A 27,859-nucleotide genomic window follows, 5' to 3' on the forward strand; every position below is an offset into this window, starting at 1 on the left:
ACCTGAGCACTTTGTGTTCCTGCTGGACTCAAAAAGATGAAAAACAGATGGCGTGACGCGAAACAAAAAGGTGCTGCGTGGATGTCGTATTTCTCAGTGGGCTGAAACGTTTACTAAATCACGTCACATGATCACACATGGCAATTAAGCGTACCTGCATGTAGCTTATAGCTGCTATCAGCAATGTCACAATCTCACCATGTTCATTTTCCTTTGACTGTTTGTGCACTGAGGCTTTGTAGCGCGATATCTATTCTTTTTTTACCACCAGAATAAAGTGTCACGAAGAAGATCTTTGATCCTCTTTCGCACTTAGGAAATTTCTTTTGTAAATAAACAACTTCGTTTCCTGTAAGAGGGAGACCCTGACGCAAGGTTGGAAATAATTTATTTCGGATTGACATGTGCTGAATGGCGTTTGAAAGGACCTTTCTGTCAGCACGTTTACCGTTGAATGCATAAATTAATTGCGGTTTGATATTAGAATCGAGTGAGTGAGGGAATTCCATCGAATTCGAGGTCATAACATAACCTCATTACCATCTTACTTGCGAACAGAAGCTTTATGTAACAATTGGGATTTCAATTTCACTACATTTCAGTTTGCATTGGCAACGAAACTGCAAGTCAAATAATTAGCTATTTTTTGTTTGTTGCGGCAATGCATTGTCACTAAGCTTCGGTTTATGGTTACGGTTGTTTTGACGTGTCAGGCCATCCATCCATGACAAGCTTTATCTCTGACCTTGCTATATTATTGTTATTTTTAGTAGCCCTTATGAAGGTCATGTGATTACACAGGAACTAACTGTCAAAAGTGAAGTGAAGTATGAAGCGTGCGTCAGTGTACAGATATTTGCTTCTTTAGCACGTTTGGTTTCATTAACTTCTGACTTTCAAGATTTCACATCTATTAGGTGCTTGGTGAGGAAGAGGAAGGTTGAAGCAGCGATCAGTCGGTGTTGATTTGAGCAGAAACATTAGAAGGTAGAGAAACTCTATGTGATTTACTTAACAGTGTGGCAAAAGCTCAAGCTGTATTTCAAATGAATAGTCGCTCGTCCGGTGTTCCCTTTGAGGACATTAACGCACGAGTTTGGAATGCAAACCTATTTCTTCCAAGTGAAACTTAAGAAAAAAAGCTGTATTATTGGTGACTATATTTCTGTTTTTCGTTCCTGTAAAGTTTCGTTTAGAGGGAGACGTGGCAAAACAAAGCAACCATTTACAACATCGGAGTCTGTCCAGGTATTGTGCACCTTTGTTGTTATTAAAATCTTTCGTTTTCAAGAAAAGTGAACATCGTACTTCTTGTTACCAAATCAATACATTGGCAATACCAGAAGGTAAAGAAATTCTAACATAACTCCATATGATTTACTTAAAATGACATTAAGATGCAAATCTACTTCATCCACGTGAAAGAAAAGTGTATTGACGGTAACTATTCATGGGTTTTCTATTTTGTAGAATTTCGTTTGGAACAAGAAGAGAAAAATAACCAGCAAAACCAGTCAACCATTTACGACATCAGAGGTTGTTCAGGTATTTTGCATCTTTGTTGATCTTAACACGTTGCGTTTCCAAGAAAAGTAAACAACGTATTTTTTGTTACCAAATCGATACATTTAAGATACCTGCATCGGAAAAACTTCGGTTTTTTAATTTTCTCTCCTTTTTTTCTTATCATGTTTGTTAGTGCTCCTATTTGGCAGAAATATCGATTTTGGAACAGATTATCGTTTGGTTTTCACGTGACGTCATCAAAATTATTTTCCAGAATCGCGGCCCCCCTGACTTTTTATCCTTCGCTGGCAATAAGACGTCATTAATATATATGATATTATTGTAGGTTTTTCGCTCGATAGCATCCGCCGTCTTTGAGATATAACATTTTGAATTTCGGAGCTTTGCGCCACACGACATCTGAGTGGCCGCCTGAAGGCTGTCACGTATGCTTTAATTTGAAATGTTATTTCTAACGGTCTGGACAATTGAGATTTTACAAGAAGTGTTTATGTGAATGTTTACGTGTTCACGAAGGTGAACTGACCGCTTTTTTTAGCAGAAGTGAATGCCAGATGTTTCCATTGATTTCTTGCGGCCATCCTAGCGTTTCCATACTGTGCTCTCTAAATTCGTGTTGAACAATTTGACGGATAACTCGAGAACGGAATGCCGCACAGACCTGAGACTTGGACACGTAGACTATCTTGTAGTTTTCGACAACCTGTAATATTCTTGATTTGTTTTTTATTCGATAGCTTTGGATTTGTTTTTTTTTTGCAGCGTGTGACAGCATCGTTTCTTGTGTCACAGTGAAAGTCAGTAATTATGTAAATCTACACATCTGAGGACTACACAATCTTTATACCTTCAATCTGGGGACTGTAGAGCTTCACAATCTCGATACAATTTTGAACTATCGAGGTAAACGATCTCTTCGAAACACTTGTGCTTTTTCTCACGTTTAACAATCGACATCTCGAACATTCTCACTTATTCTCACTCTCGAGCACATGACTCGTCTGTCAATTAACTTGAAGCTAAGCACGTGACCAGGTACGGACCTCTACGCGTAACGCAAACTACGGATTTCGGGCAAAATATGCGTGAGAAGATGAGAACGGTGAAGCGAAAAATTCGTACAGTCTTGTGGAGAGATCTATCTAACCTGTATTGGTTGCACATCACAAGAATCTGCTGACGTGTAAATTGGTGACGTTTCATGTGGTCACAAGTGCTTAGCATAACAAGGGTAAACCAAAACGGTTGGAAAACAAAAACTTTTTTCGCGCTGCACACACCTCTACAGCGTATGTAAGGGAGAACCACCCTCCTGGATTGTAATACCGGAATGAAAGCTCGTTGCTTCACTTAAATACAATTTTTTGTTTAGTTTTAAGTCAATAGAGCAACAAAAAGCAAATCTCGTACACAAATTTACATATGATAAATAGCAAGGAAATTCTAAATGGCAAGTTTACCCATTTATAGGTTGTTTTCACTGTCACGCCACTGTCACACCGCAAAAAAAAATATTGAGTCGAAAAAAATTAAAAAATATTACAGGTTGTAGAAAACTACTATATAAACTACCTTTCCAAGTCTCAGGTCTGTACGTTATTCCGTACTCGAGTTATCCGTTAAAATGTTTCACGCAAATTTAGAAAGCACAGTATGGAAATGCCATGTTGGAGCCCGACTGCTTGGGCTCCAACATGGCAGCCGGAAATCATTGAAAACATCCGGCATTAAATTCTGCTACAAAAAGCGGTCAGATCACCATCATGAACAAGTAAACATTCACATAAACAAACAAACTGTTCAGATTGTTTAAAAAATGGCAGGATGAGGCATTTTTGTTAAGAAAACGTGACAGCCTTCTGGCGGCCATCTTTGATCTCGTGTGGCGTGAAACTCCGAAATTAAAATGCTCTATCTTAAAGACGGCGAATGATATCGAGCTAAAAACCTTCAACAAGATATATATTAAGGCCGTCTAATAGCCAGTGAAGGATAAAAACTCAGGGGTCTTGCGATTCTGGGTTTTAGAAAATTGATGAAAACCAAGAATTTGTCCCGTATAGAATTCGCTTCACTCGTATAGTAAAACTTTCATTTTCGTTTGTTATGGTTACAGTTCTTTGCACCTTCGAGATGGACTTCACGTAGAGCATGGAGTGTCCCCGAATTTATCAGGCCTTTATGGTGCGTATATGATTTGTCTAATCAAACGTTAATTCATTGAAGATATGAGGAGGTCTTGGAACTCTTTAGCTGCTGAAACGTTCATTTATTTAAAATTTTAATTATGACAAAACAAACTGCAAGTAGTAAGACAACAATCAGGCAAATTGAATGTTTATTAGACTGAACGGTGACTCAGTCTGGTGTCTTGCCTGTTCCTGGCGTTCATTTAGGTCGAAGAAAAGGGAAGAACAGCGAGTGAAAAAAGAGACGAGGGATAGTCAAAGAGACACGGGGAAGGAAAAGGTTTGTCGCTTACTCGCCCCAGGCTTGTCGCCTTTTTCCACTCAATGTTCTTTCCGCTAATCCGAAAATCAAAGTTCGGTTAAGCCGCAACCAGAGGGGAGGGGGGCGGGGAAGGGGGTTGTCCAATGTCTGAATCTAACGGAGATTTTCTGTGAAAGAGACATTAAACTTTATTGCAACGGACACAGTTAAAAAGTCTAATGAAATGGTCGAAATTGACAAGTGAAATTGACAAGTGACTCAATTTTGGCAGATATTTACGTAGGGGCCTTTTAAAGATACATTATTAATGCACCAATACAATAAAAAAAAATGAAGAGGGCTAAGAGGCATCATGACTGTCACAAACTGCAGTCACAGCCACGCCTTTTAAAGTGGTGGGGGTGTGGCATAGAGTTTACCTTTCGGCGGATAACACGCCACTTACAAAAACCAAAATTACATAAACGTTTAGTTCATTACGCCTTTCACGGACAGAAGGGCCTTTTTTATTATGTGAGGGGATTAGTTGAATGTGCGTCCCCGCCCCCCCCCCCCCGGGGGGGGGGGGGGGGATTAGAAAGGGCTGTTTATACACACGTTCTCTTGCGCACATTTTTCATTTCTAATTACTTTTAAAGGTCGGATGTATTTTCACTGCAGGAATATTCACAATGGAGTATTCATCAGAACAATTGAACTATTTTCGAATTTGTTACATCGCCTTTAACTTGGTGCCCAAAGGTCTACGAAAAATCTTCAAACAAGAATGGGATTTCCGTTACAAAACAACGCTTGGTGAATGGAAAGACGCACCAAAGAATGGTTTAGACTTTTATAATAACGAATCTCTAAAAAGCCGTTCAAAGAACGCAAGATATCTGGCGACAATACAGAATGGAAACGCGGCAGAGTGGGACTGTAGTTGCTTGTTCTTCGCAATCCTGTTCTCAGATTGCATTGGCACAACCCTTAGTGCAGCAATCTGGAAACAAGTCGATGATCTTCGCCAGTTCAGAAATGACATTGCTCATATCATTGAAGCGAAACTTACAGGTGCTGAGTTCAAGAATTATGTGGGGAGAGTGCTGCCTGCGTTCAACTATCTCAGTCTTCCAGTCAGTGATATCGAGGAGGTTAAAAACCAGTCGAGCTTTCCCACGGCAGAAGTGAATAACTTGAAGTTACAAGCTGCTAATCTCCTGGCAGAGTTAAAAAAAGCTAAATCTGATCTCCAAGTGGCTCAAAACACGATACAGACAAATCAGGAACAGTTTCAAACACTCAAATCAGACTTACAAGTGGCTCATACCACAATAGAGAAAAAAGAAGAAGAAGTTGAAGCCCTTGCTTCTGATTTACAAGTCGCACAAGACATGATACAGAATAAAGAAGAACAAGTTGAATGTCTTACGCAAGAAGTTTATTCCAAAGTTGAGTCTTTCCGTAATCTCACATACAAGCCATCACATGAAATAATCATACGTACAAATGACATCAGAAGGATTCTTAAAAAAATGCAAGAACTTAAAAAGGGTAGCAACGGAGCCGTTAGCACGATTTACTTGTCAGGAGATCCAGGATGTGGCAAAAGTGAGCTTGCTCGTCAACTTGGAGAAGAGTTATTTGACGAATGGTCATGTAATAGCGAGAGCCCGCTATTTTTTGTTGAAACCCTTAATGCAGAGACACTCGAAACGCTAACAGACTCGTACATCACTCTTGCAAGTGAACTTGGAGTTACAGAATATACATTGACAGCGATGGTCACATCAAAAGAAGAGAATCCGAAGAAAACAATTCAGCACGTAAAGCGCTTGATTCTGCCAAAGATTCGAAAGTTCTCAAAATGGCTGATAATCGCTGACAATGTGATAGACTTGGCCTTGGTACAAGGCCTCCTACCTCAAACCGCCAGTGAAGACTGGGGAAATGGTCAGGTGTTAATTACAACCCAGGATAGCATAGCAATTCCTGCTTGTTCTCCTCACACTTACCACGAGTCACTCAGCGAAGGAATGCAGCCAGACGATGCAGTAGAAGTATTGAAACAAATATCGCAAATCACGGACCAAGAACACGCAGAGAAGGTTGCTGAAGTTCTTGACTATCAGCCTCTTGCCTTAGCTGCTGCAGGGTTCTATGTGCGAACTGTTGTGGACAATGGAACACCAAACTACAGCTGGTTAACGTACTTGGAGAGATTGCGGGAGGGTCTACGTGAAGCAACAGAAGAACCTCTTGCAAGAGCAAGTACAGCCTATTCGAAAACGATGACAACTGCTATTGCAATGGCGATAAGTAGAGCCGCTGAAACAGATGAGGTCCTTCGTGAAACATTTAGTTTTCTTTCACTATGTGGTTCAGAGTCTCTACCAATTAAAGCTGCAGTATACTATGTTCAGGCACGCGCTTCCACTCAAACAGAAGAGTTGATAAAAGCAAAGATTTCAACATCATCTCTTATTCTTTGTACATGTGAGGAAGATGGAGAACTGAAACATTTGCGGTTGCATAACGCAGTACATGAAACAATGAAAAAAGTGATAGTTTTTGACCTTGAGTCTCAGGAAAGAATTCAATGCATAGCGGCAGCAATAGAGGTTTTTCAAAACATCTTTAATGGAAAAGGAAGGCTTAACTCAAAAGAAGATTACACTTATTTGCATAGAATTACATCTCATTCTCTAGTTCTCCTTGATAATGCAACCTATAACTTATCTCTTTCTAAAAGAAGCTTGCTGAACGACTTGACACCTTTCATTACGCCTGATGACCTTATTGATTGGCTCTTTTCTACAGCTTATGCCTGCTATCTACTCGGTACTGACGTTACGTCGGCCAATGTCGTATCTGATATAGCGTACAACTTGCTGCCGAATGTTAGAAGTACAACGGAAGGGGACTTGTTAAGAGCACGGGTTTTAACCGTGCGTGGAAAAATACTTTCTATGATGTGGGAATACAAGAAGTCTCTAGAAATCTTCGAGGAAGCCCTTGTGATGTATAAAAAAATCTATGGTGAAGAACATTACAAGGTGGCGGACACTTTTCAAGCCATAGGAAACATTTATTTTAAAATGCGGAATGACAAACAAGCCAAATATTATTTCGAAAAGGCTCTAACCATGATGAAGAACAAGTATGGCGATGAACATGAAGCTGTAACCATAATGTATGCCAGCATGGGAAATTTATTTAGCAGAACTGGAAAAATAAGTCAAGCAATAGAATTTTACGAAAAGGCCTGGATCGTTTTTCAACAGACAAATGACTTAGTTAATTTGGCAAAATGTTTGGAAAATATGGGAAATGCCTATCATGATCAGGCAACAAGATCAGTATCAAGCCCTTGCACTCTACACAAAGAGCGCTGAACATTTTTATAAAGATCAGCGGTGAGGACAGTATGAAGTGTAGCGGAATGTTATCTCAACTTAGGAATTGCTTATCGAAAAATGAAACAGAACAGACAGGCCATAGAATGTCATGAGAAATCGATAGCCATCATGAAAAAAAATCAATAGTGAGGATCATGGCGCTGTTGCAGACTCTTATTACAGCCTGGCACTTATTTACCATAGACATTGGAGAGCACAGTCAAGCCATAGAATTCTTAGAAAAGGAACTGAAAATCAGAGTGAAAGTTCATGGCGAGGAACATGACACTGTTGCAGTCTGTTATAACAACCTGGCAAGGGTTTACAGTGACATTGGAGAACACAGTCAAGCCATAAAACTTTTTGAAGAGGAATTAAAGGTCAGAGTGAAAGTTGATGGCGAGGAACATGACACTGTTGCAGTCTGTTATAACAACCTGGCAAGGGTTTACCGTGACATTGGAGAACACAGTCAAGCCATAAAATTTTTTGAAGAGGAATTAAAGATCAGAGTGAAAGTTGATGGCGAGGAACATGACACTGTTGCAGTCTGTTATAACAACCTGGCAAGGGTTTACAGTGACATTGGAGAACACAGTCAAGCCATAAAACTTTTTGAAGAGGAGCGCTCATTAAAGATCAGAGTGAAAGTTCATGGCGAGGAACATGACACTGTTGCAGTCTGTTATAACAACCTGGCAAGGGTTTACCGTGACATTGGAGAACACAGTCAAGCCATAAAACTTTTTGAAGAGGAATTAAAGATCAGAGTGAAAGTTCATGGCGAGGAACATGACACTGTTGCAGTCTGTTATAACAACCTGGCAAGGGTTTACCGTGACATTGGAGAACACAGTCAAGCCATAAAACTTTTTGAAGAGGAATTAAAGATCAGAGTGAAAGTTCATGGCGAGGAACATGACACTGTTGCAGTCTGTTATAACAACCTGGCAAGGGTTTACAGTGACATTGGAGAACACAGTCAAGCCATAAAACTTTTTGAAGAGGAATTAAAGATCAGAGTGAAAGTTCATGGCGAGGAACATGACACTGTTGCAGTCTGTTATAACAACCTGGCAAGGGTTTACCGTGACATTGGAGAACACAGTCAAGCCATAAAACTTTTTGAAGAGGAATTAAAGATCAGAGTGAAAGTTCATGGCGAGGAACATGACACTGTTGCAGTCTGTTATAACAACCTGGCAAGGGTTTACAGTGACATTGGAGAACACAGTCAAGCCATAGAATTCTTAGAAAAGGAACTGAAAATCAGAGTGAAAGTTCATGGCGAGGAACATGACACTGTTGCAGTCTGTTATAACAACCTGGCAAGGGTTTACAGTGACATTGGAGAACACAGTCAAGCCATAAAACTTTTTGAAGAGAAATTAAAGGTCAGAGTGAAAGTTCATGGCGAGGAACATGACACTGTTGCAGTCTGTTATAACAACCTGGCAAGGGTTTACCGTGACATTGGAGAACACAGTCAAGCCATAAAACTTTTTGAAGAGGAATTAAAGATCAGAGTGAAAGTTCATGGCGAGGAACATGACACTGTTGCAGTCTGTTATAACAACCTGGCAAGGGTTTACCGTGACATTGGAGAACACAGTCAAGCCATAAAACTTTTTGAAGAGGAATTAAAGATCAGAGTGAAAGTTCATGGCGAGGAACATGACACTGTTGCAGTCTGTTATAACAACCTGGCAAGGGTTTACCGTGACATTGGAGAACACAGTCAAGCCATAAAACTTTTTGAAGAGGAATTAAAGATCAGAGTGAAAGTTCATGGCGAGGAACATGACACTGTTGCAGTCTGTTATAACAACCTGGCAAGGGTTTACCGTGACATTGGAGAACACAGTCAAGCCATAAAACTTTTTGAAGAGGAATTAAAGATCAGAGTGAAAGTTCATGGCGAGGAACATGACACTGTTGCAGTCTGTTATAACAACCTGGCAAGGGTTTACCGTGACATTGGAGAACACAGTCAAGCCATAAAACTTTTTGAAGAGGAATTAAAGATCAGAGTGAAAGTTGATGGCGAGGAACATGACACTGTTGCAGTCTGTTATAACAACCTGGCAAGGGTTTACCGTGACATTGGAGAACACAGTCAAGCCATAAAACTTTTTGAAGAGGAATTAAAGATCAGAGTGAAAGTTGATGGCGAGGAACATGACACTGTTGCAGTCTGTTATAACAACCTGGCAAGGGTTTACCGTGACATTGGAGAACACAGTCAAGCCATAAAACTTTTTGAAGAGGAATTAAAGATCAGAGTGAAAGTTCATGGCGAGGAACATGACACTGTTGCAGTCTGTTATAACAACCTGGCAAGGGTTTACCGTGACATTGGAGAACACAGTCAAGCCATAAAACTTTTTGAAGAGGAATTAAAGATCAGAGTGAAAGTACATGGCGAGGAACATGACACTGTTGCAGACTGTAAAAACAGTCTCGCGAAAGTTTACAGTGACAATGGAGAACACAGTCAAGCCATAGAGTTCTTTGAGAAGGAGATAAGAGAAAGGAGACCAAGATATGGCATGCACGTATTACGAATACAGAACAAAAAGCGACGCCCACAAGAAGAGGGATTTTTATAAGATCAGCGGTGAGGAATATGTTAGGGGATACCTAGGTTGTTATCGAAAAATGAAACAGAACAGACAAGCCATAGAATGTCTTGAGAAGTCGATAGCCATCCAGCAAAAAATCAACAGTGAGGATCATGACGCTGTTGCCGACTGTTATATCAACCTGGCACTTGTACACCGTGACATTGGAGAACACAGTCAAGCCATAAAATTCTTTGAAAAGGCCCTGAAAATCAGAGTGAAAGTTCATGGCGAGGAACATGACACTGTTGCAGTCTGTTATAACAACCTGGCAAGGGTTTACCGTGAAATTGGAGAGCACAATCAAGCCATAAAACTCTTTGAAGAAGAAATAAAGATCAGAGTGAAAGTTCATGGTGAGGAACATGGTACTGTTGCCGACTGTTATAACAATCTGGCAAGAAATTACAGGGACATTGGAGAATACAGTCAAGCCATAGAACTCTTTGAAAAGGAATTAAAGATCAGAGTGAAAGTTCATGATGAGGGACATGGTTCTGTTACAGACTGTTATAACAACCTGGCAAGGGTTTACAGGGACATTGGAGAATACAATCAAGCCATAAAACTCTTTGAAGAAGAATTAAAGGTCAGAGTGAAAGTTGATGGCGAGGAACATGACGCTGTTGCAGTCTGTTATAACAACCTGGCAAATGTTTACTACGATATTGGAGAACACAGTAAAGCCATAGAGTTCTTTGAGAACGAGCTGCTCATACGAGAAAAGGTACATGGTGAACAGCATGAGGAAACCTACGATATAGCATGCACGTATGCTCTACTAGCGACATGTTACAGCAAAACAAAACATCAAGATCAGGATCAAACCCTTAAACTCTACCAAAGGGCGCTGAACATTTTATAAAGATCAGCGGTGAAGTAAATAGCATTGTAGCAGCCTGTTATCAGGATTAGGAATTGCTTATTACAAAATGAAACAGAACACACCAGCCACCGAATGTTTTCAGAAATCAATAGCCATCATGAAAAAAATCAACAGTGAGGATCATGGCGCTGTTGCCGACTGTTATTACAGCCTGGCACTTATTTACCATAACATTGGAGGACACAGTCAAGCCATAGAATTCTTAGAAGAGGAACTGAAAATCAGAGTGAAAGTTCATGGCGAGGAACATGACACTGTTGCAGTCTGTTATAACAACCTGGCAAGGGTTTACAGTGACATTGGAGAACACAGTCAAGCCATAAAACTTTTTGAAGAGGAATTAAAGGTCAGAGTGAAAGTTGATGGCGAGGAACATGACACTGTTGCAGTCTGTTATAACAACCTGGCAAGGGTTTACCGTGACATTGGAGAACACAGTCAAGCCATAAAACTTTTTGAAGAGGAATTAAAGATCAGAGTGAAAGTTCATGGCGAGGAACATGACACTGTTGCAGTCTGTTATAACAACCTGGCAAGGGTTTACAGTGACATTGGAGAACACAGTCAAGCCATAGAATTCTTAGAAAAGGAACTGAAAATCAGAGTGAAAGTTCATGGCGAGGAACATGACACTGTTGCAGTCTGTTATAACAACCTGGCAAGGGTTTACAGTGACATTGGAGAACACAGTCAAGCCATAAAACTTTTTGAAGAGAAATTAAAGGTCAGAGTGAAAATTGATGGCGAGGAACATGACACTGTTGCAGTCTGTTATAACAACCTGGCAAGGGTTTACCGTGACATTGGAGAACACAGTCAAGCCATAAAACTTTTTGAAGAGGAATTAAAGATCAGAGTGAAAGTTCATGGCGAGGAACATGACACTGTTGCAGTCTGTTATAACAACCTGGCAAGGGTTTACCGTGACATTGGAGAACACAGTCAAGCCATAAAACTTTTTGAAGAGGAATTAAAGATCAGAGTGAAAGTTCATGGCGAGGAACATGACACTGTTGCAGTCTGTTATAACAACCTGGCAAGGGTTTACCGTGACATTGGAGAACACAGTCAAGCCATAAAACTTTTTGAAGAGGAATTAAAGATCAGAGTGAAAGTTGATGGCGAGGAACATGACACTGTTGCAGTCTGTTATAACAACCTGGCAAGGGTTTACCGTGACATTGGAAAACGTAATCAAGCCATAAAACTTTTTGAAGAGGAATTAAAGATCAGAGTGAAAGTTCATGGCGAGGAACATGAAACTATTGCAGACTGCTACAACAACCTGGCAAGAGTTTACCGTGACATCGGAGAACACAATCAAGCCATAAAACTCCTTGAAGAAGAAATAAAGATCAGAGTGAAAAATCATGGCGAGGAACATGACACTGTTGCTGACTGTTATGACAACCTGGCAAGGGTTTACAGGGACATTGGTGAACACAGTAAAGCCATAGAGCTCTTTGAAAAGGAGTTAAAGACCAGAGCGAAAATTCATGGCGAGGAACACGGTACTGTTGCAGACTGTTATAACAAAGTGGCAAGAGTTAACAGTGACATTTGAGAACACAGTCAAGCCATACAGCTCTTTAAAGAGGAATCAAAGACGAGAGTGAAAAATCATGGCGAGGAACATGAAACTGTTGCAGACTGTAAAAAAAAAAAAACAGGCAAGTATTTACAGTGACGTTAAAGAACACAGTCAAGCCAAGAAACGATACACGGTGAGAAGCATGAGGAAACCCACGATATAGCAGACACGTATGTTCGATTAGCGACATGTTACAGCATAACGAGACAACAATATCAGGATCAAGCCGTTACACTTTACGAAAGAGTGCTGAACATTTTTTTTAAAGATCAGCGGTGAGGACAGCAGCAATGTAGCGTCATGTTATTTGTTCGTAGCACGAGTCAAGTTCGAGCCCGAGTCAACTTCGAGTCACGAGTCAACTTCGAGTCAACATAAATTTCTTTTTTTTTTGCAGTTTTATTTTTAATTGCTGTGTGAAAATTATATACGTACCGGAGGTATAAGAACAGCAAGATTTGAGTCATTTGACTCTTCTTTCAGTTTCACTGTCGGCGACAGTTTAGTCCTGCATTTGCTCGCAACTACTTTTCAAACGTTCCTCGGCATCCATAATAAATTTTCCTCACAGATTCCTACCTGTATTAATTACACACAGCTGAGGCTGAGGTTCCATTTCAACAAGAAAGCGAATTGACGTGAAGTTCAAAAATATTAGCCCTTCTAGACTCGAGCGCCATCTTGTTTTATCCACAGGGATCCCATACAAGAATTAAAACATTCTAGCCCATTCTCTCCACGGCCAAATTGGTGGAGGACATGTTGTTTACCTGTCAAACAGTTTATATCATTTCTTGCATCAGAATAACCACGTCCAATGTAGTTTTTCTTTGTGTGCGGGTTTTACAGAGAGAATTTGTCTAAGAAGCACCTCATAGCTGTGAATGGAAACATTATCAGTCTTGAAAACGCAGCAAACGTTTTGGAAACTTCACGACAATTCTGTCGCTGGTGAGTTGAAAATCGTTTCGTGTCAAACCAAACAACTGATGTTTGTCTTACCTATGCGACATTGTTTGACAATAACAATTACGGCATAGTCAAACGATATTAGTGAAAAAAAGTGAAAAAAAAGTGACTCGAAGTTGACTCGGGCTCGAACTTGACTCGTGCTACGAACAAACTCATGTTGTTATAATAGCTTAGGAATGCATTATCGCAAAATAAAACAGAACAGACAAGCCATTGTTGCAAACTGTTAAACCAAACTGGCAAGGGTTTACAGCTACATTGGAGAACACAGTCTCTGGGCCATCTTGAAGCAAATAAAAGCTAAAGTGCGCGTTTGAACTATCGAAATTATAGACAAATTCAACCAAAATAAAGAATTTAATATACCGAAGAGATATTCCAAAGGCGGCTGTAGCCATTTTTATTATATATATATATAGCGAGAGTTTTAAGCAATAAACCTTGAAAATAGTGAAAAAAGCGATACGTCCAATCAGCTTCGCGTATAGCTTTCTTCACATGTGAAAAATATAACCAATCAGCACCTAGAGTGGTACGAGTCAACCAATCATAGCGCGAGAATTCAAATGGTTTCCAAAGAGGTTGAGAAAGCGAGCGGCAAGTTTGCTCTCGACGGCAGTTTATGTTTTGAAAACATGGCTACACGTTTTCTTCCTTTACAAAAGTTTGCCTTTTAAGAACTTAATGGAAATGCAAGCCAACAGAAACACGCTAAGCAAAACCTAAAGAATACAGCAGTGATAAAAATCATTCTTCAAAGGCGAAGTGAAGACGACAGGTGAAGGCGAAGTGTCGACAAGTGATTCAAAGCGAAAACAAGACTTTCATCGGAACTGCAACACATCCGCGGATTTTCTAAGAATATTCAGGTGCATTTGGGATCGTCTTGGTTAAGTAAATTGCATTTTTAATCTGGATTTACGTCGTAATTATTGTTTAATTAACCGACTCCTTGTGTTGTAACAATTTGTTCACAATTCGCCAGTTGATTCACCAGTAGTTTATTCGCTTGAGGCGAAGTTTCCTCGATGTGATACGAAGTTTTTAACGTAAATGTAACGCAGTGTGTTTATTTAAATAAAGTTTTTGTCTGGAAGAGTTTATCGCCAGTAATTTTTCATTTTTACATGTACTGATGATTGAAATAGCGAATTCGCTTGTAAAGCTATGTGCATTTGCAGCTTTCTTTTCTCTCGCCGTTAACTGCAGCTGTTGTATGTGAATGGTTATAAACTGGAAAAATCGGCGTAAAGTGTTCAATGATTGAATTCCCGTTATATATATAATAAACAAATTACAGCATAGAAAGTGCTTTGTACGGATTTTTGGAAAACTCACTCGTTCGCTACGCTCACTCGTTCGTTTTCCAAAGTTTTGCAACTCGTGAATATAAATCCGTACGGCGCACTTTCTATTAAGTAATCTATATATACGTAGCATTAGTTTTGCAGACATTTAGTTCTGTCTCGTGCAGAAATAAGATTACAGAAAAATAAGTGTTTTTGTTTTTTTGTAATTTTTGCACGAAACTGGTCGTTTATCAATACCCCTTTTACATTTAGAGACTACGTGTCCTACCTAACACTTAACTATAGGCTTCGAGTAGGACTGTCATTTTCGAGGTCACCTTATACTAGTTGTTTGAAAATTAAAAAAAAATAAATGGGAGTTCCGTAAAAATATTTAAGCATATTCAAACACTACCGTGTTATACAGGCTGGAACACACAAGCGATTTTCCATGCTATACCATTGTAGTACGTGAACTTGTAAGGCAAAGTGGCCTAAACTGTTAACTTGTGAATCACTTTGTATTCCGGGGATTATAGTAGCGGAGCTCCACAGCGGCCCGAAGGGCCGCAGAGCGGAGCCCCATACCCATAGAAAATTCACAGAAATAGGAAAACCATGAACTTGAGTTTTCGTGGTCATCATGGCTAGCGGCATGGCTCGCGGGCGCGTACGTACGGCGTACGTACGGTGTTGCGCAATTCAGAAATAGATAAACCCTCACCTATCTGTTACTGGGCATCCACGTTATGGTCAATTGACAGCTGTCAGTACAAGGTATCCGCTGACCAGTATCACGTGATCATATTGCGGGCTCAGGTGTATAACTCATCGAGGTAACGTGTTTTTATAAAGTTGACCGCTGACCGAAAAATGGTTTTTCTATTGGATTGCGGGCTCATTAACTATATTTTATGCCTGCGGTCAGTGACTTCAGATATTTAAATAAAGGGCAAAGCAAATAACTGGGGAGGTCCGCTTTTAGGCTTGGCTAAATCTATTTTAGACATGATTGGACGTCTTTGTTATGGCCAATTGACAGCTGTCAAAACAAGGTTTCCGCTGTCCAGTATCACATGACCATATCGCGGGCTCAGATGTAGAACACATCGAGGTTGCATGTTTTTTTAAGTTGACCGCTGACCAAGTGACATTTCACCATTGAATCGCGGGCGCAAGTACTTTTCTGTGTGGAATAACATGAAGCGGGAAGTGAAATTGGGGAGGTCCGCTGGTTGCTGTCGGCTCGACTAAATAAAATTTATAAGCTTATCGAGCTTATCAAGCATTCACCAGTTGGAATCTGGTTACCGGTTACCGGTTACCGATTTCACATTTTCAGTTACCGGTTACCGATTTCTCATTTGGCATCTAAACTACCTTTCCTCGGTCTAATTTTAAAAAAATCCGTTTGTGAGGTATTGGCAGGCTTTTGCCTAATACAGATACAGCAAACAAAGTGCTAGAACAAAAACAAAAACAAAATGCATATGTTGCATTGTTGAAATAGCTTTTCTTGTCACGTTTTGTTCGTTGTGCAAGGTTTGCGAAGTTTGAAGCGTTATAACTTAGAGAAAATTAGGTTAAAACGTCGGTTCTTTGCAGGCGTGATGTTACACTCGTTGGTGTAGTCATCGCAATATTTCACTCGCCGATCGCACCACATGCTTAAGGTACATCAGGTTACAAAGTATGGAGGACGCATCTTTTTACCTAACGATGTGCCATTTTCAAAACGTTATAACTTTCTATACCGGCAATGAAATTTAACAGAAATAAACAAACAGGCACACAACTAACTAACTAAATCCAAAATATCCATCGCAACGGCAATTTTAACGAAATGACACCGGTACTCCGGGCCCTAAGAAACCCACTTCCAGTCTACGTACTCCGGTAATCAACTTTGAGGCTTAATAACTTTCCACTCATTGAGAATATCACTGTGAAATTAACGGTACGGTTAGCATATAAGGTCTTTGATTCATCGCAATCCACCAACAGACCATCGCCACAAATGTCATTTATATATCAGGCAACAAAATATGGCCGGCTTTACATTTTACTGACCACATGTCATTTTCAAAAAGTTATAACTTTCTTTGCAGACATTGAAATGAAATGAAACTACACAAGCGGGCACATAACTAAGTGTTCTATCCATTGCAAGTGTGTAGATATCCATCGCAATAACAGTTATCAATTTATTCGGGTACATAACGACACTGTTGCTATGTGTGGAAATGACTACTTCTGGTTCTGCTACCCGGATGTCGATTTTGTGGTTTAATAACTTTTGACTCCGACCGAATCTTATAATGAAAAACTCACTATCGCGAGATAACAAGGCGTTTCACTCATCGCAATCACCTACAAGATCATCGCAACGTTCCTCAAATAAATCTCGGCCAACAAAGTACGGCCGCCATCACGCTTAACTCGCCACTTGCCATTTCAAAAAAAATTATAACTTACTATACAGATCTTGAAACCAAATAAAACGTACACAAGCACATACTTAACTGTGCTACCCATCGCAAGTAAGGAGATCTCTATCGCAACAACAATTATCGATTTATTAAGGTATACAACAACACCTGAATGCTAGTGAATATTATCCCACTTCCAGTTCACCCACTATGGTAGTGTATTTCGTAGCTTAATAACTCTACATTCCTTAAGAATATCACTTTTAAATTAACGGTATCTTTAGCTAATACGGTCTTTTATCCATCGCAAACAATCAACAGGACATCCGCCCAAAAGTCAATTATATATCAGGCAACAAAATATGGCTGGCTCAACATTTTACTAACTACATGCCATTTTCAAAAGGTTATAACTTTCTTTGTATAAATTGAAATGAAATGCAACTTCACAAGCGGGCACATATCTAGGTGTTCTATCCATCGCAAGTGTGTAGATATCCATCGCAATTACAGTTGTCGGTACATTCAGGTCAAGTATCGACACTGTTGCTATGTCTGGAAATGACTACTTCCGATGGGTAACACAATTAGTAACGTGCGTGCTGGTGTATGTTACATTTGATTTCAATATTTGTATAGAAAGTTATAACTTTTTTTGGAAATGGCAAGTGGCGAGTCAATCGTGATGGCGGCCGTAGTTTATTGACCGAGATTTATTTGAGGAACGTTGCGATGATCTTGTTGGTGGTTGCGATGAGTGATACACCTTGTTATCTCGTGATTGCAAGTTTTGCATTTTGAGATTCGGCCGGAGTCAAAAGTTATTAAGTCACAAAATCGGCATCCGGTAAGAAGAACCGGAAGTAGTCATTTCCAGACATAGCAACAGTGTCGATACTTGACCTGAATGTACCGACAACTGTAATTGCGATGGATATCTACACACTTGCGATGGATAGTACACCTTGATATGTGCCCGCTTGTGAAGTTGCATTTCATTTCAATGTAAACAAAGAAAGTTATAACTTTTTGAAAATGACATGTAGTTAGTAAAATGTTAAGCCGGCCATATTTTGTTGCCTGATATAAAATTGACTTTTGTGCAGATGTCCTGTTGATTGTTTGGGATGGATAAAAGACCGTATTAGCTAAGGATACCGTTAATTTAAAAGTGATATTCTTAAGGAATGTAGAGTTATTAAGCTATGAAGTACACTCCATAGTGGGTGAACCGGAAGTGGGATAGTTTCCACCACCTTAATAAATCAATAATTGTTGTTGCGATAGAGATCTCCTAACTTGCGATGGGTAACACACTTAGTAACGTGCGTGCTGGTGTATGTTACATTTGATTTCCATATTTGTATAGAAAGTTATAACTTTTTTTGGAAATGGCAAGTGGCGAGTCAATCGTGATGGCGGCCGTAGTTTATTGACCGAGATTTATTTGAGGAACGTTGCGATGATCTTGTTGGTGATTGCGATGAGTGATACACCTTGTTATCTCGTGATTGCAAGTTTTGCGTTTTGAGATTCGGCCGGAGTCAAAAGTTATTAAGGGCCTGATTACATGAGCCGGGCTGGCTCGGTTTGCCGAGATCTCGGCACTTCTGTTAAACGCAACAAAAATCAACTTCGCGATTACATGACAACCGAGCCAGCCCGGTTAGCCGAGATCTCGGTATCGCGATGCCGGGATCTCGGCTAGCCGGGCTGAAAATTTTCCATGTAATCGCGTTAACCGGGCCAGCCCGGCTAAGCGGGCCAGCATTAAATTTCTCTTCCGAGCACAATATCCGACGAAAAAATCAATGCTACTCCTTCTAAATAGGATGTAGAGGTAACGTAACCCATCCAGCTGCATAAGTGCAAAAAATTAACCACCAAATTGCCGGAAAAAGGTGATTAAGATCATTCGTGCTCTGATCATTCATGCTAAAACCGGGCTGAAAGTCATCTCGGCAAACCGGGCCAGCCCGGCTAACCGGGCTCATGTAATACCGGGCTGAAAGTCATCTCGGCAAACCGAGCCAGCCCGGCTAACCGGGCCAGCCCGGCTCATGTAATCAGGCCCTTAGTCACAAAATCGGCATCCGGTAAGCAGAACCGGAAGTAGTCATTTCCAGGCATAGCAACAGTGTCGATACTTGACCTGAATGTACCGACAACTGTAATTGCGATGGATATCTACACACTTGCGATGGATAGTACACCTAGATATGTGCCCGCTTGTGAAGTTGCATTTCATTTCAATGTAAACAAAGAGAGTTATAACTTTTTGAAAATGACATGTAGTTAGTAAAATGTTAAGCCGGCCATATTTTGTTGCCTGATATATAATTGACTTTTGTGCAGATGTCCTGTTGATTGTTTGCGATGGATAAAAGACCGTATTAGCTAAAGATACCGTTAATTTTAAAGTGATATTCTCAAGGAATGTAGAGTTATTAAGCTACGAAGTAGATTACCATTGTCGGAAGTGGGGTTTTCCGGTACTAATTATCGGTGTTATTTTGTTGAAATTGCGGTTGCGATGAATATTTTGGAAGTTACGATGTATAGCACACCTATTTGTGTGTCTGCTTGTTTATTTCTGTTTAATTTCATTGCCGGTATAGGAAGTTATAACGTTCTAAAAATGGCACCTCGTTCGGTAAAAAGAGGCGTCCTCCATATTTTGTAAGCTGGTATACATTGAGGAGCATGTGTTGCGATCGGCGAGTGAAATATTGCGATGAATACAGCACCGAGTGAAATATCACTCCTGCAAAGAACCGCATTTTCCACCTAATTTACTCGAAGATATAACGCTTCAAACTTAGCAAACGTCGCACGCCGAACAAAACGTGACAAGAAAAGCTATTTTTAACAAAAGATGCTACATAAGCATTTTGTTTTCGTTCTAGCGCTTTCTTTGCTGTATCTGTGTTAGGCAAAAGCCTGTCAATACCTCACATACAGATTTTTTTAGAAATTAGACCGAGGAAGGGAAGTTTAGATGCAAAATGAAAAATCGGTAACCGGTAACTGAAAATGTGAAATCGGTAACCGGTAACCGGTAACCAGATTCCAACTGATTTATTTTAAACTTATTGCCATTCTGGTTTATACCTAAACTTTCGTAAAACGGCAAGGTTAACAGCAGAATTTTGAATATGGTTCAGAGTTAAAAGTCAGGAAACAAACTCACAACATGCCGACCAAGCGTACGAATGAGTTCACCGAGAGGACTCCGCGATTGAAAAGCACACGACAGCTCATTACAGATAAATTATTTCTGGATGTATTCCTCGTTTATCCCGGGATAGCAGCCAAAGAAAAACGAATTGTGACCGATCGAAATGGACGTAAATCTTCCAAGCTACTTGTTGAGTTTAAAGCAAAGAAGGTCAAAGACAAAATCCCGTTACGAAAACAAGGTAAGCTAAGCTTATTATTAGTGTGCCTTTTTAACAAATTAGAAAAGTTTCTGTTATTTAGATTAACAAGCATTCCATCTAATAGCACTCGTTCGTGTAACCGGTATGTCAGAACAAGGGCATACAACATTATTGAAATTCGTTTTGTCTTGAACACGAGTTGTATTCAAAGCAGACAGCTTCTACTGCGATAAATTTGTTTATCCTTTAATTAAATCACCGAAGTAGGAGGAACTGTTCCTCTGAATGACCTATACTATTTTTTACTGAGAACTTTGCTTAGTTTTCCTTATTTTAGTGAGTGAAAAATGTTTTGTGAAAGTTTTGTATTTCTAATCTGATAACAGCCGTTCTGGGAATAAATTGATAATTTTATTCATATTTTTCCAGGCGTAAACAATCGATAAACCGATAATCGATAACAACCATAGCAATCAATATCAATCTTCATATTGTTTTACTTAATACTAATGTCATCTAATATCTAAATAAGGTAATTCCCTAGAAATAGTACTGCTCATAGATTTCCAACTAAACTTTGCCAGTTGTTTGTTTACCTTAAGGGAAGTTAAATTTTGAAGTAAAAAAGGGGGGTCACCGTATTCGTTTAGAAATCGATCTGTATTCATTTTATAGAAAGAATTTGATTGCTACTTTCGAAGAGAAAAAAATGATAGGTCACCAAACTCATTTACGAGAAAATGATTATTTCTCTCTCGCGCGAGCCAAGCCGCATTGAAAAAAGCCGCCATTTCGTTTATGTGCGCGTGCTAATTACGCGTAAAATTCTGCCCAGTAAGGATGCAGAATGCAATACTAGGGAATCACCTTAAAACAAATATACATTTACACCTCCAGGGGCTCCTTGGGATTAGTGATTGTTATTGATTACTGTCGATTGCTACTACCGAAACAGTTAGAGCGCGAATTCAAAAACATTCGTAACGGTTGTTTTTGGCGCCAAACGGCAACAATCTGCATCACGTGGCTGTGCTTGTCAAAGAAAAAGGTGAACGTACACAGTCACATTCAACATTTGATGAAGCTTTCGATGATGGCATTCTCTGTAAACAGCAAAGGCAGGACATTTATATCAGGAAAACCAATTGATGACAGCCTAAGAGGCAGTATAATCGACACAATTATTGCTGATGGCGGCCCGAGGACCACATACTACCGAAACAGGTATAGCGCGACTTCAAAAACATACGTAACGGTTGTTTTTGGTGCGAACCACGAAGTCAGAACGCGAAAGAATGTAACCACGTGCGTTTACCTTTTTCATTTGACAAGCAAAGCAACATGACGCAGATCGTTGCCGTTTGGCGCCGAAAACAACCGTTACACATGTTTTTGAATTCACGCTCTACCTGTTTCGGTAGTATCGATTTTTATCGATTTTCTCAATCGATAACAATCGATAATAATTTTTTCTGTGAGTTCTGTTGTTATCGATTACCGATTATCAATTTGTGATTGATATTAATAGATATCGATTGTATCGACAGATTTGAGATATCGATTTCTATCGATTGACTACGCCTGGATTCTTATAAATTACAATAAAGAAAAAAGCACAGATTCTAATCTGTTATGTGTAAGATCATGAACTTTTTTTATGTAATAACAACCAAATTGATCAGTTATAATATAGGATAAGGGCTTGGAAAAAATTCCAGTTTGCCCTGTGGTCAACAAGCAGCTCTCAAATTTTGCCGGCCTAGGACAGTGCATGTGACACTGTGTATTAGCAAACTTGTGACTGTATAATTAACTTGTAGTCAGATGATCATGACATGCCTGGCCTTTACCCATTATGCAAGCAGGCATGAAAAATTAATTGCTTGACAGGAAATTGGACAACCAGAGGGGAATTGTGGCTATTAGCATTGCTATCTTGACGGTTGTGACTGGTACAATTTGTTAATCCTTTCAAAGTTTTCCAGCCTAAAGCAGTGACTAATCAAATATTTTTGCCTGAATTATTTTTTCTACAAGAGTAGCATGTTAGTTTTCGATCCTGAAATAAAAAAAAAGTTTAAAATGTGCCTGTCTGCAATGAGGAAAATATCATTTAAAGCAAATTTAAAATACATGTACATGTACATTCAAATATACATCAAGGTTTACGAGGTTAATTGAGTGACCGGTATTTATGGAGGTTATAAGAGGCAGTTTGAGTTTATCATTAATTTCATATAAGCAAATCTGTTGCATTTCTAAAACTTGCTATATTAGGATTTCCATACCTTTTATGGGTTTTTGATATGTGTACATTTTGTTTTTAGTGAGGGAAAACAGGAATTCAAGGGGTGCAGTTAATGTCTGTGATGATGAAGGTAAGCATTACATTAGTGTCAGTTTATACCTTTATGCTCTGTGACAGAGTTTAGTTTATGTGAATCTACATTAGTGCATGAAACTTGTTTTTTATAATAAGTGTAAAATTTTGGGGTTTGAAAAAAGATAAGTGTTTTAACTGCTTGGTAAGTTTATGTTTCCTTAAAATCATGGTTCCTATTGAGGAATTTAATATACACAATTTACATGTAACAGCACATGTAAATATACATACAAAATGTAATGTTTTCATTGTTCAAGAAAAGAGGGGATGGGAGAGGGGTAGGAGGGCAAAAAACCCAACAAGATCTGCTACCTGACCCGACAAATTACTAGTATACTTGCAATTATTTTGTGGGAAAAGTGCAAATTGACCTGTTCAAATTCCGCTTGTTAACAGCTAACCTTAATATCTACATGTAAGCTTATACCTGCCAACTTTTTCTGGGTCAAAGGCGTGAGATTTATATCCTAAGAGTGCCAGGATTTCCGAAAACGATACGATAATGTCCGAAGTTTTCCGAAGACGTCTGAAGTATTCCGAAGACGTTCCGAACATATCCCGACCCAGTGCATGTACGTGTTTTGCTAAACACGACCTCATTTCCAATGCTTTTTTTGTCAAAACTCTGAGATTTCAAGGAAAGTATCGCCATTTACTCATTTTACATGGAGTTTTCAATTCTCACATTGGTTTGAGTTTACATTTTTTAAGCGATGACGGGTAGCTGATGACGTCATCGCTTTATGCAGGGAGCCGACCGGCAGGATCTTTTTGTCTTTTTGTCCTTTTGTCCTTTTGTCTTTTTGTCTTTTTGTCGTTTTCGCGCGATCGAACAGAAATCAAGTTTAACTTAACAAGAAATCGCCGCGTAGAACTCAAAAGCAAAATACTCCCGTGCAGTCAGAATGGAACACCACAATGTATAAACGAAAGAGACTAAATTTTATATGATGGCATCTATTAGATTTAGTAGACAGAAATTTCAAATTCTTATAAAATACAGGGCCACTGTGAGCAAGAGACCGTTTGACCTTTCTCGCTGCTGAAAAGCTAGCTCCCGCGTATCGTGTGTCATTTATCGGAAGTCACACACTACAATATAACGCAATCTACTGTTGTTCAATTGAGCAAATCTACGAAGAAAATGTATTATTATCGCTTTATGCAGGCAGCCGACCGGTAGGATATTTTTGTCCTCTTGTCTTTTTGTCCTTTTCGCGCAATCGAACAGAAAACAAGTTTAACTAAACAACAAATCGCCGCGTAGAACTCAAAAGCAAAATACTCCCGTGCAGTCAGAATGGAACACCACAATGTATAAACGAAAGAGACTAAATTTTATATGATAGCATCTATAAGATTCAGTAGACAGAAATTTCTAATTCTATAAAATACAGGGCCGCTGTGAGCAAGAGACCGTTTGACACACTACAATATAACGCAATCTACTGTTGTTCCGGAGCAAATCTACGAAGAAAATGTATTATTAACTTTGCATCCTTGGCCTGTGCATTCATAACTACTGTATTTATTTGAATTCCATCAGATCCTAACTATGCTATTTAGACAATCACCAACATTGCTTCTTAGGTTTAAAAAATGTACACTACAATTTGATAACAGTCTTTATCACGCACAAGGTGTCGGCTACTTTTATTTACGTTGAGTTTTTGACAAATTCAAAATTATGTTAGACCCTTTGTGAAACGTCATCGCTTCTGCATGCACTGCATGCCGTTTATTTGGAAAGTGTGTCGTTTGTGGTTGCAATAACTCACATTTTTCGACTAGGCGTGAGAAATTGGTTCGTAAGCGTGAGTTGGCGTGAGATCGAAGTTTTCAACTTGCAGGCGTGAGACTCACGCCCAAGGCGTGAGAGTTGGCAGGTATATAAGCTTAATTCCCAACTTAACATGAATTGTCTTGTTGTGGTACTAGGTGAATAAAGAAATTGAATTTTAACTCAGCTGAAATTTCACATGAAAACAAAAAGTTGATAAACTTTTAGAGCTGCTGAGGACAGAAAAGCCAGTTGGGCTTGTTGATGAGCCAGCGTAGTGTTTTCTTAGCTACATCGCTAAGAAAGGGGAGAATATGTAAGCCTTTGTGGAATTAATCACAGTGCTTTCAACAGCACCTGTCAGAGAGCAATATAAGAGTCTTAAGACACCTCATTTAATAGGGAAATCATGAATTTTAGCCAGTGATTGACCCCAAAACACCCACCAAAGCTCATTCATATGCCAGGTCTTATTGATAGCACTATTTATGCCTTCAGTAGGTCAAAAGATTTTTTTGGTTCTGAACATATCCCCCAACACAGTCCCTGGCCCAGGCAAAAATTGGAAAAATATATCTCTTTTTTATGCATCGGCAGAGTGTTCTGAACAATTTAAGCTAATTTAAAATTATAAACATTCATTTGATGCCAATGATCATCAACAAATCTTATGTCTTTTTGCCTTTTTCAGGGTTAACAGGAGTAGCAGAATTTCCACAGAGTTGCAGACACAGAAAGAGATAAATGAACAATCAGATTATTATATTTTATTCTTCATTGCATGTACAAATGTACTGTGTGTAGAATACAATTTATTTATAAGGACAGGTGTAATTTTAAAGTTAATAAAATAAAGCCAGATAAGGTACAATCATGTACATAAAAAAATCATTCTGCTACCTAAACATTTAATTCCCAGTGCCCACACTGCAAAGAACAATAATTATGATAATGACATACACATTTCATCAATCTCTTAATGCATGGTGAAATGGTAAAATGGCATGGTAAAATTTTTGCCAAGCAATTTATACCTGAGTTTAGAACTAACAAACAGTATTTATGCCTTTCCAGAATTTTTGCTAAGTTACATGTAATTAAGCAAAGGGCAAAGGGACTCATATAAAGGAAAAAGGTGTTATCGTTTTGGAAACCCTATTTGGCAGAACGACAGAATGTCAATATTTTGCTTGCCATTAGAAGAAGTTTAGGGGGGATCAGCAGTTTGAGGTGGGTAAACAGTTAAATAGAAGAGTGCAAACACTATAAGTGAAACAGTGACGCTAAATTGTACAATTTTATGCTATAGTTTCTATTGTTTTCTTTTGTTTAAACTCCACTATTATGTACAACTTTAGGGATTTGTATTTTACAGAAATACTGTTTGCACTCTAAACTCCATTGTTATCTCAAATTTAAGTTAAATAAAGAATCCAGACCTATCTGCTTTAATATCTGGTTTGACTGAAATTATTTCTTTTTACAAAATGATTATCACTGCAATAGCCCAGGAAGTAACAAAACATGATATAACAACAAGAAAGTAGTTCTTTAACACTTTAGGAAAATCATTGGAAAACATTTGTTTTACATTTGTGTTCACCATGAAAGCATAATTTGTAAAAACTATCACTTTTCCAAAGTTAAGGAGTTAATAATTGAGGTATGTTTACTATACACATAACTCATCCAAAATTTGCCCTATTGCTGGAAGAGTATCCATAGCAAAGAAGCCTTGCCTGACTAAGTGTTGATCCAGCCTTTGTGCATAATAATTTAATAATTACTTAAGGCATATAAAGGGAGATATGAGGTGAGGGGGGAGGGGGTCATCACGTAAATATTGAATAAAGAAGGGGGGGGTCACTTGCTACTTACATGGCCTGGAGGGGGGGCCTTACAGAAATTTTGTTGTTTCCAACATATTTTTCCCTCCCTCTCCCCCCCCCCCCCACCTCTACATAAATAATGACCGGTCATTTAGGCAATAATAAGACTGTTATTGTCACCATTCCATTGTATAGGGCCCCCATTTGGGGGAGTGGGGAAGCTACATGCAAAACTTTCCAGTTGTATGCTATGTATAGTTGTAACATACCAGTTATGATGGGGGTATGGATATGTTCTAGAGGAACCCTTTCTTTGTTCTTGTTTAACTTTGAGAGTTGCGAGTGTATCTTTAGAACCAAGGTTAACCGTTATGCATAGACTACTAATGATATTTTTGATTGATCGATTTTTTAACTCTTATCTGGTGCTCATGGTGAAAAGGGATACGTATCATATATAAAGAAAATAACATGAATAAAAAACAGTCTAAAAAATTATTAAGGAGAAATAACTGGGGAGCTCCGCTTTAGGCTTGCCTAAATCTGTATATTATTTTCTGCAGATTTTGGCCACTTTCTTTGACATCTTTATCTTGTAAATATATATGTATAAACAACATTGTAATGTGGTTGTGCTCATGCTTGTTTCCCTAGAAAATACCAGCAATTAGAAAGGCTGTTCAAAAGAAACGGGTAAAGCGTAATCGACAACGCCGAAAAGTATTATGAATAGTGGTAGTTTTCCCTGGCTTGCTATTTTCGTCGATGAGATTGTAGACCATGAAATTGTGGCAACAATTTTCCAAAAACAGAAGCCAGCAAGTTGTGAATTGCCAACTAGAACGTTTTTCGTTGGTCTGCGCTCTTATAAACCTTAGAAATGACGCCATAAAATGTTCAAAAATTGCAGTGAAACCACTCGCCCAACGGCGCTTAGTTCCACTTCAGTTATAAACAATTTATGACGTCATTTTGGTTACCCGAGAATTTTTTCTCGTTACATTTTCAGTCATAGAAAACTCGGGCTCGTAGTCTAATTGTTACATAGAAAATAATGATAACCAATCACATTCGCGGATTTCCAACAACGATTTAATTTGCTGTTGAACTGGTAAGGAATAGGTCACTAACTCTGCAGGAGGGAGAAATATCGCTCTGTTTTTACAATGGATCTTGCTGTACGACTTACTCTCTCCAAGATTTTTTTACTTCCATACATTGGTTTGGAAATTGTTCTGCAAAATGCTGGGACACGAAAAAAAAAACCCGGCCCTTTGCCTTAGTTTTAAGATAACACCTCAAATAGAATCCTTTATGGGAACATGAGTTGAGTTTTGTGAACTT

At 39.0% G+C, this 27,859-nt stretch overlaps 1 protein-coding gene and 1 pseudogene across 2 annotated transcripts in view; both read left to right on the forward strand.

The window, feature by feature from the left end:
• Positions 1-903: 903 nt before the first annotated feature.
• LOC144631070 (uncharacterized) overlaps positions 904-27,859 on the forward strand; it is a 125,777-nt pseudogene continuing 98,821 nt past the window's right edge. Inside the window, exons 1-4 of the transcript XR_013566667.1 lie at positions 904-987; positions 1,187-1,248; positions 1,471-1,545; positions 3,644-3,711. The product of XR_013566667.1 is annotated as an uncharacterized LOC144631070 (transcript). The remainder of the gene's footprint in view (positions 988-1,186; positions 1,249-1,470; positions 1,546-3,643; positions 3,712-27,859) is intronic.
• LOC144631068 (uncharacterized) lies at positions 20,228-26,199 on the forward strand. Its single transcript, XM_078489449.1, has 3 exons — positions 20,228-20,562; positions 22,851-22,901; positions 25,378-26,199. The coding sequence occupies exons 1-3, from the start codon at positions 20,337-20,339 to the stop codon at positions 25,428-25,430; spliced, it is 330 nt and encodes a 109-aa protein (XP_078345575.1). The 5' UTR covers positions 20,228-20,336; the 3' UTR covers positions 25,431-26,199.

This window comes from Oculina patagonica, chromosome 11 (genome assembly GCF_052425735.1).
Source record: "Oculina patagonica isolate OP01 chromosome 11, crgOcupat, whole genome shotgun sequence".
Lineage (NCBI taxonomy): Eukaryota > Metazoa > Cnidaria > Anthozoa > Scleractinia > Oculinidae > Oculina > Oculina patagonica.

What these genes read in the sequence shown, in the direction of transcription:
- LOC144631068 (XM_078489449.1), top strand. Translation starts at nt 20,337, where the DNA reads ATGCCGACCAAGCGTACGAATGAGTTCACCGAGAGGACTCCGCGATTG. An exon ending in AATCCCGTTACGAAAACAAG is followed by an intron (nt 20,563 to 22,850) that starts GTAAGCTAAGCT and finishes TTTTGTTTTTAG; the next exon opens with TGAGGGAAAACAGGAATTCA. An exon ending in TAATGTCTGTGATGATGAAG is followed by an intron (nt 22,902 to 25,377) that starts GTAAGCATTACA and finishes TGCCTTTTTCAG; the next exon opens with GGTTAACAGGAGTAGCAGAA.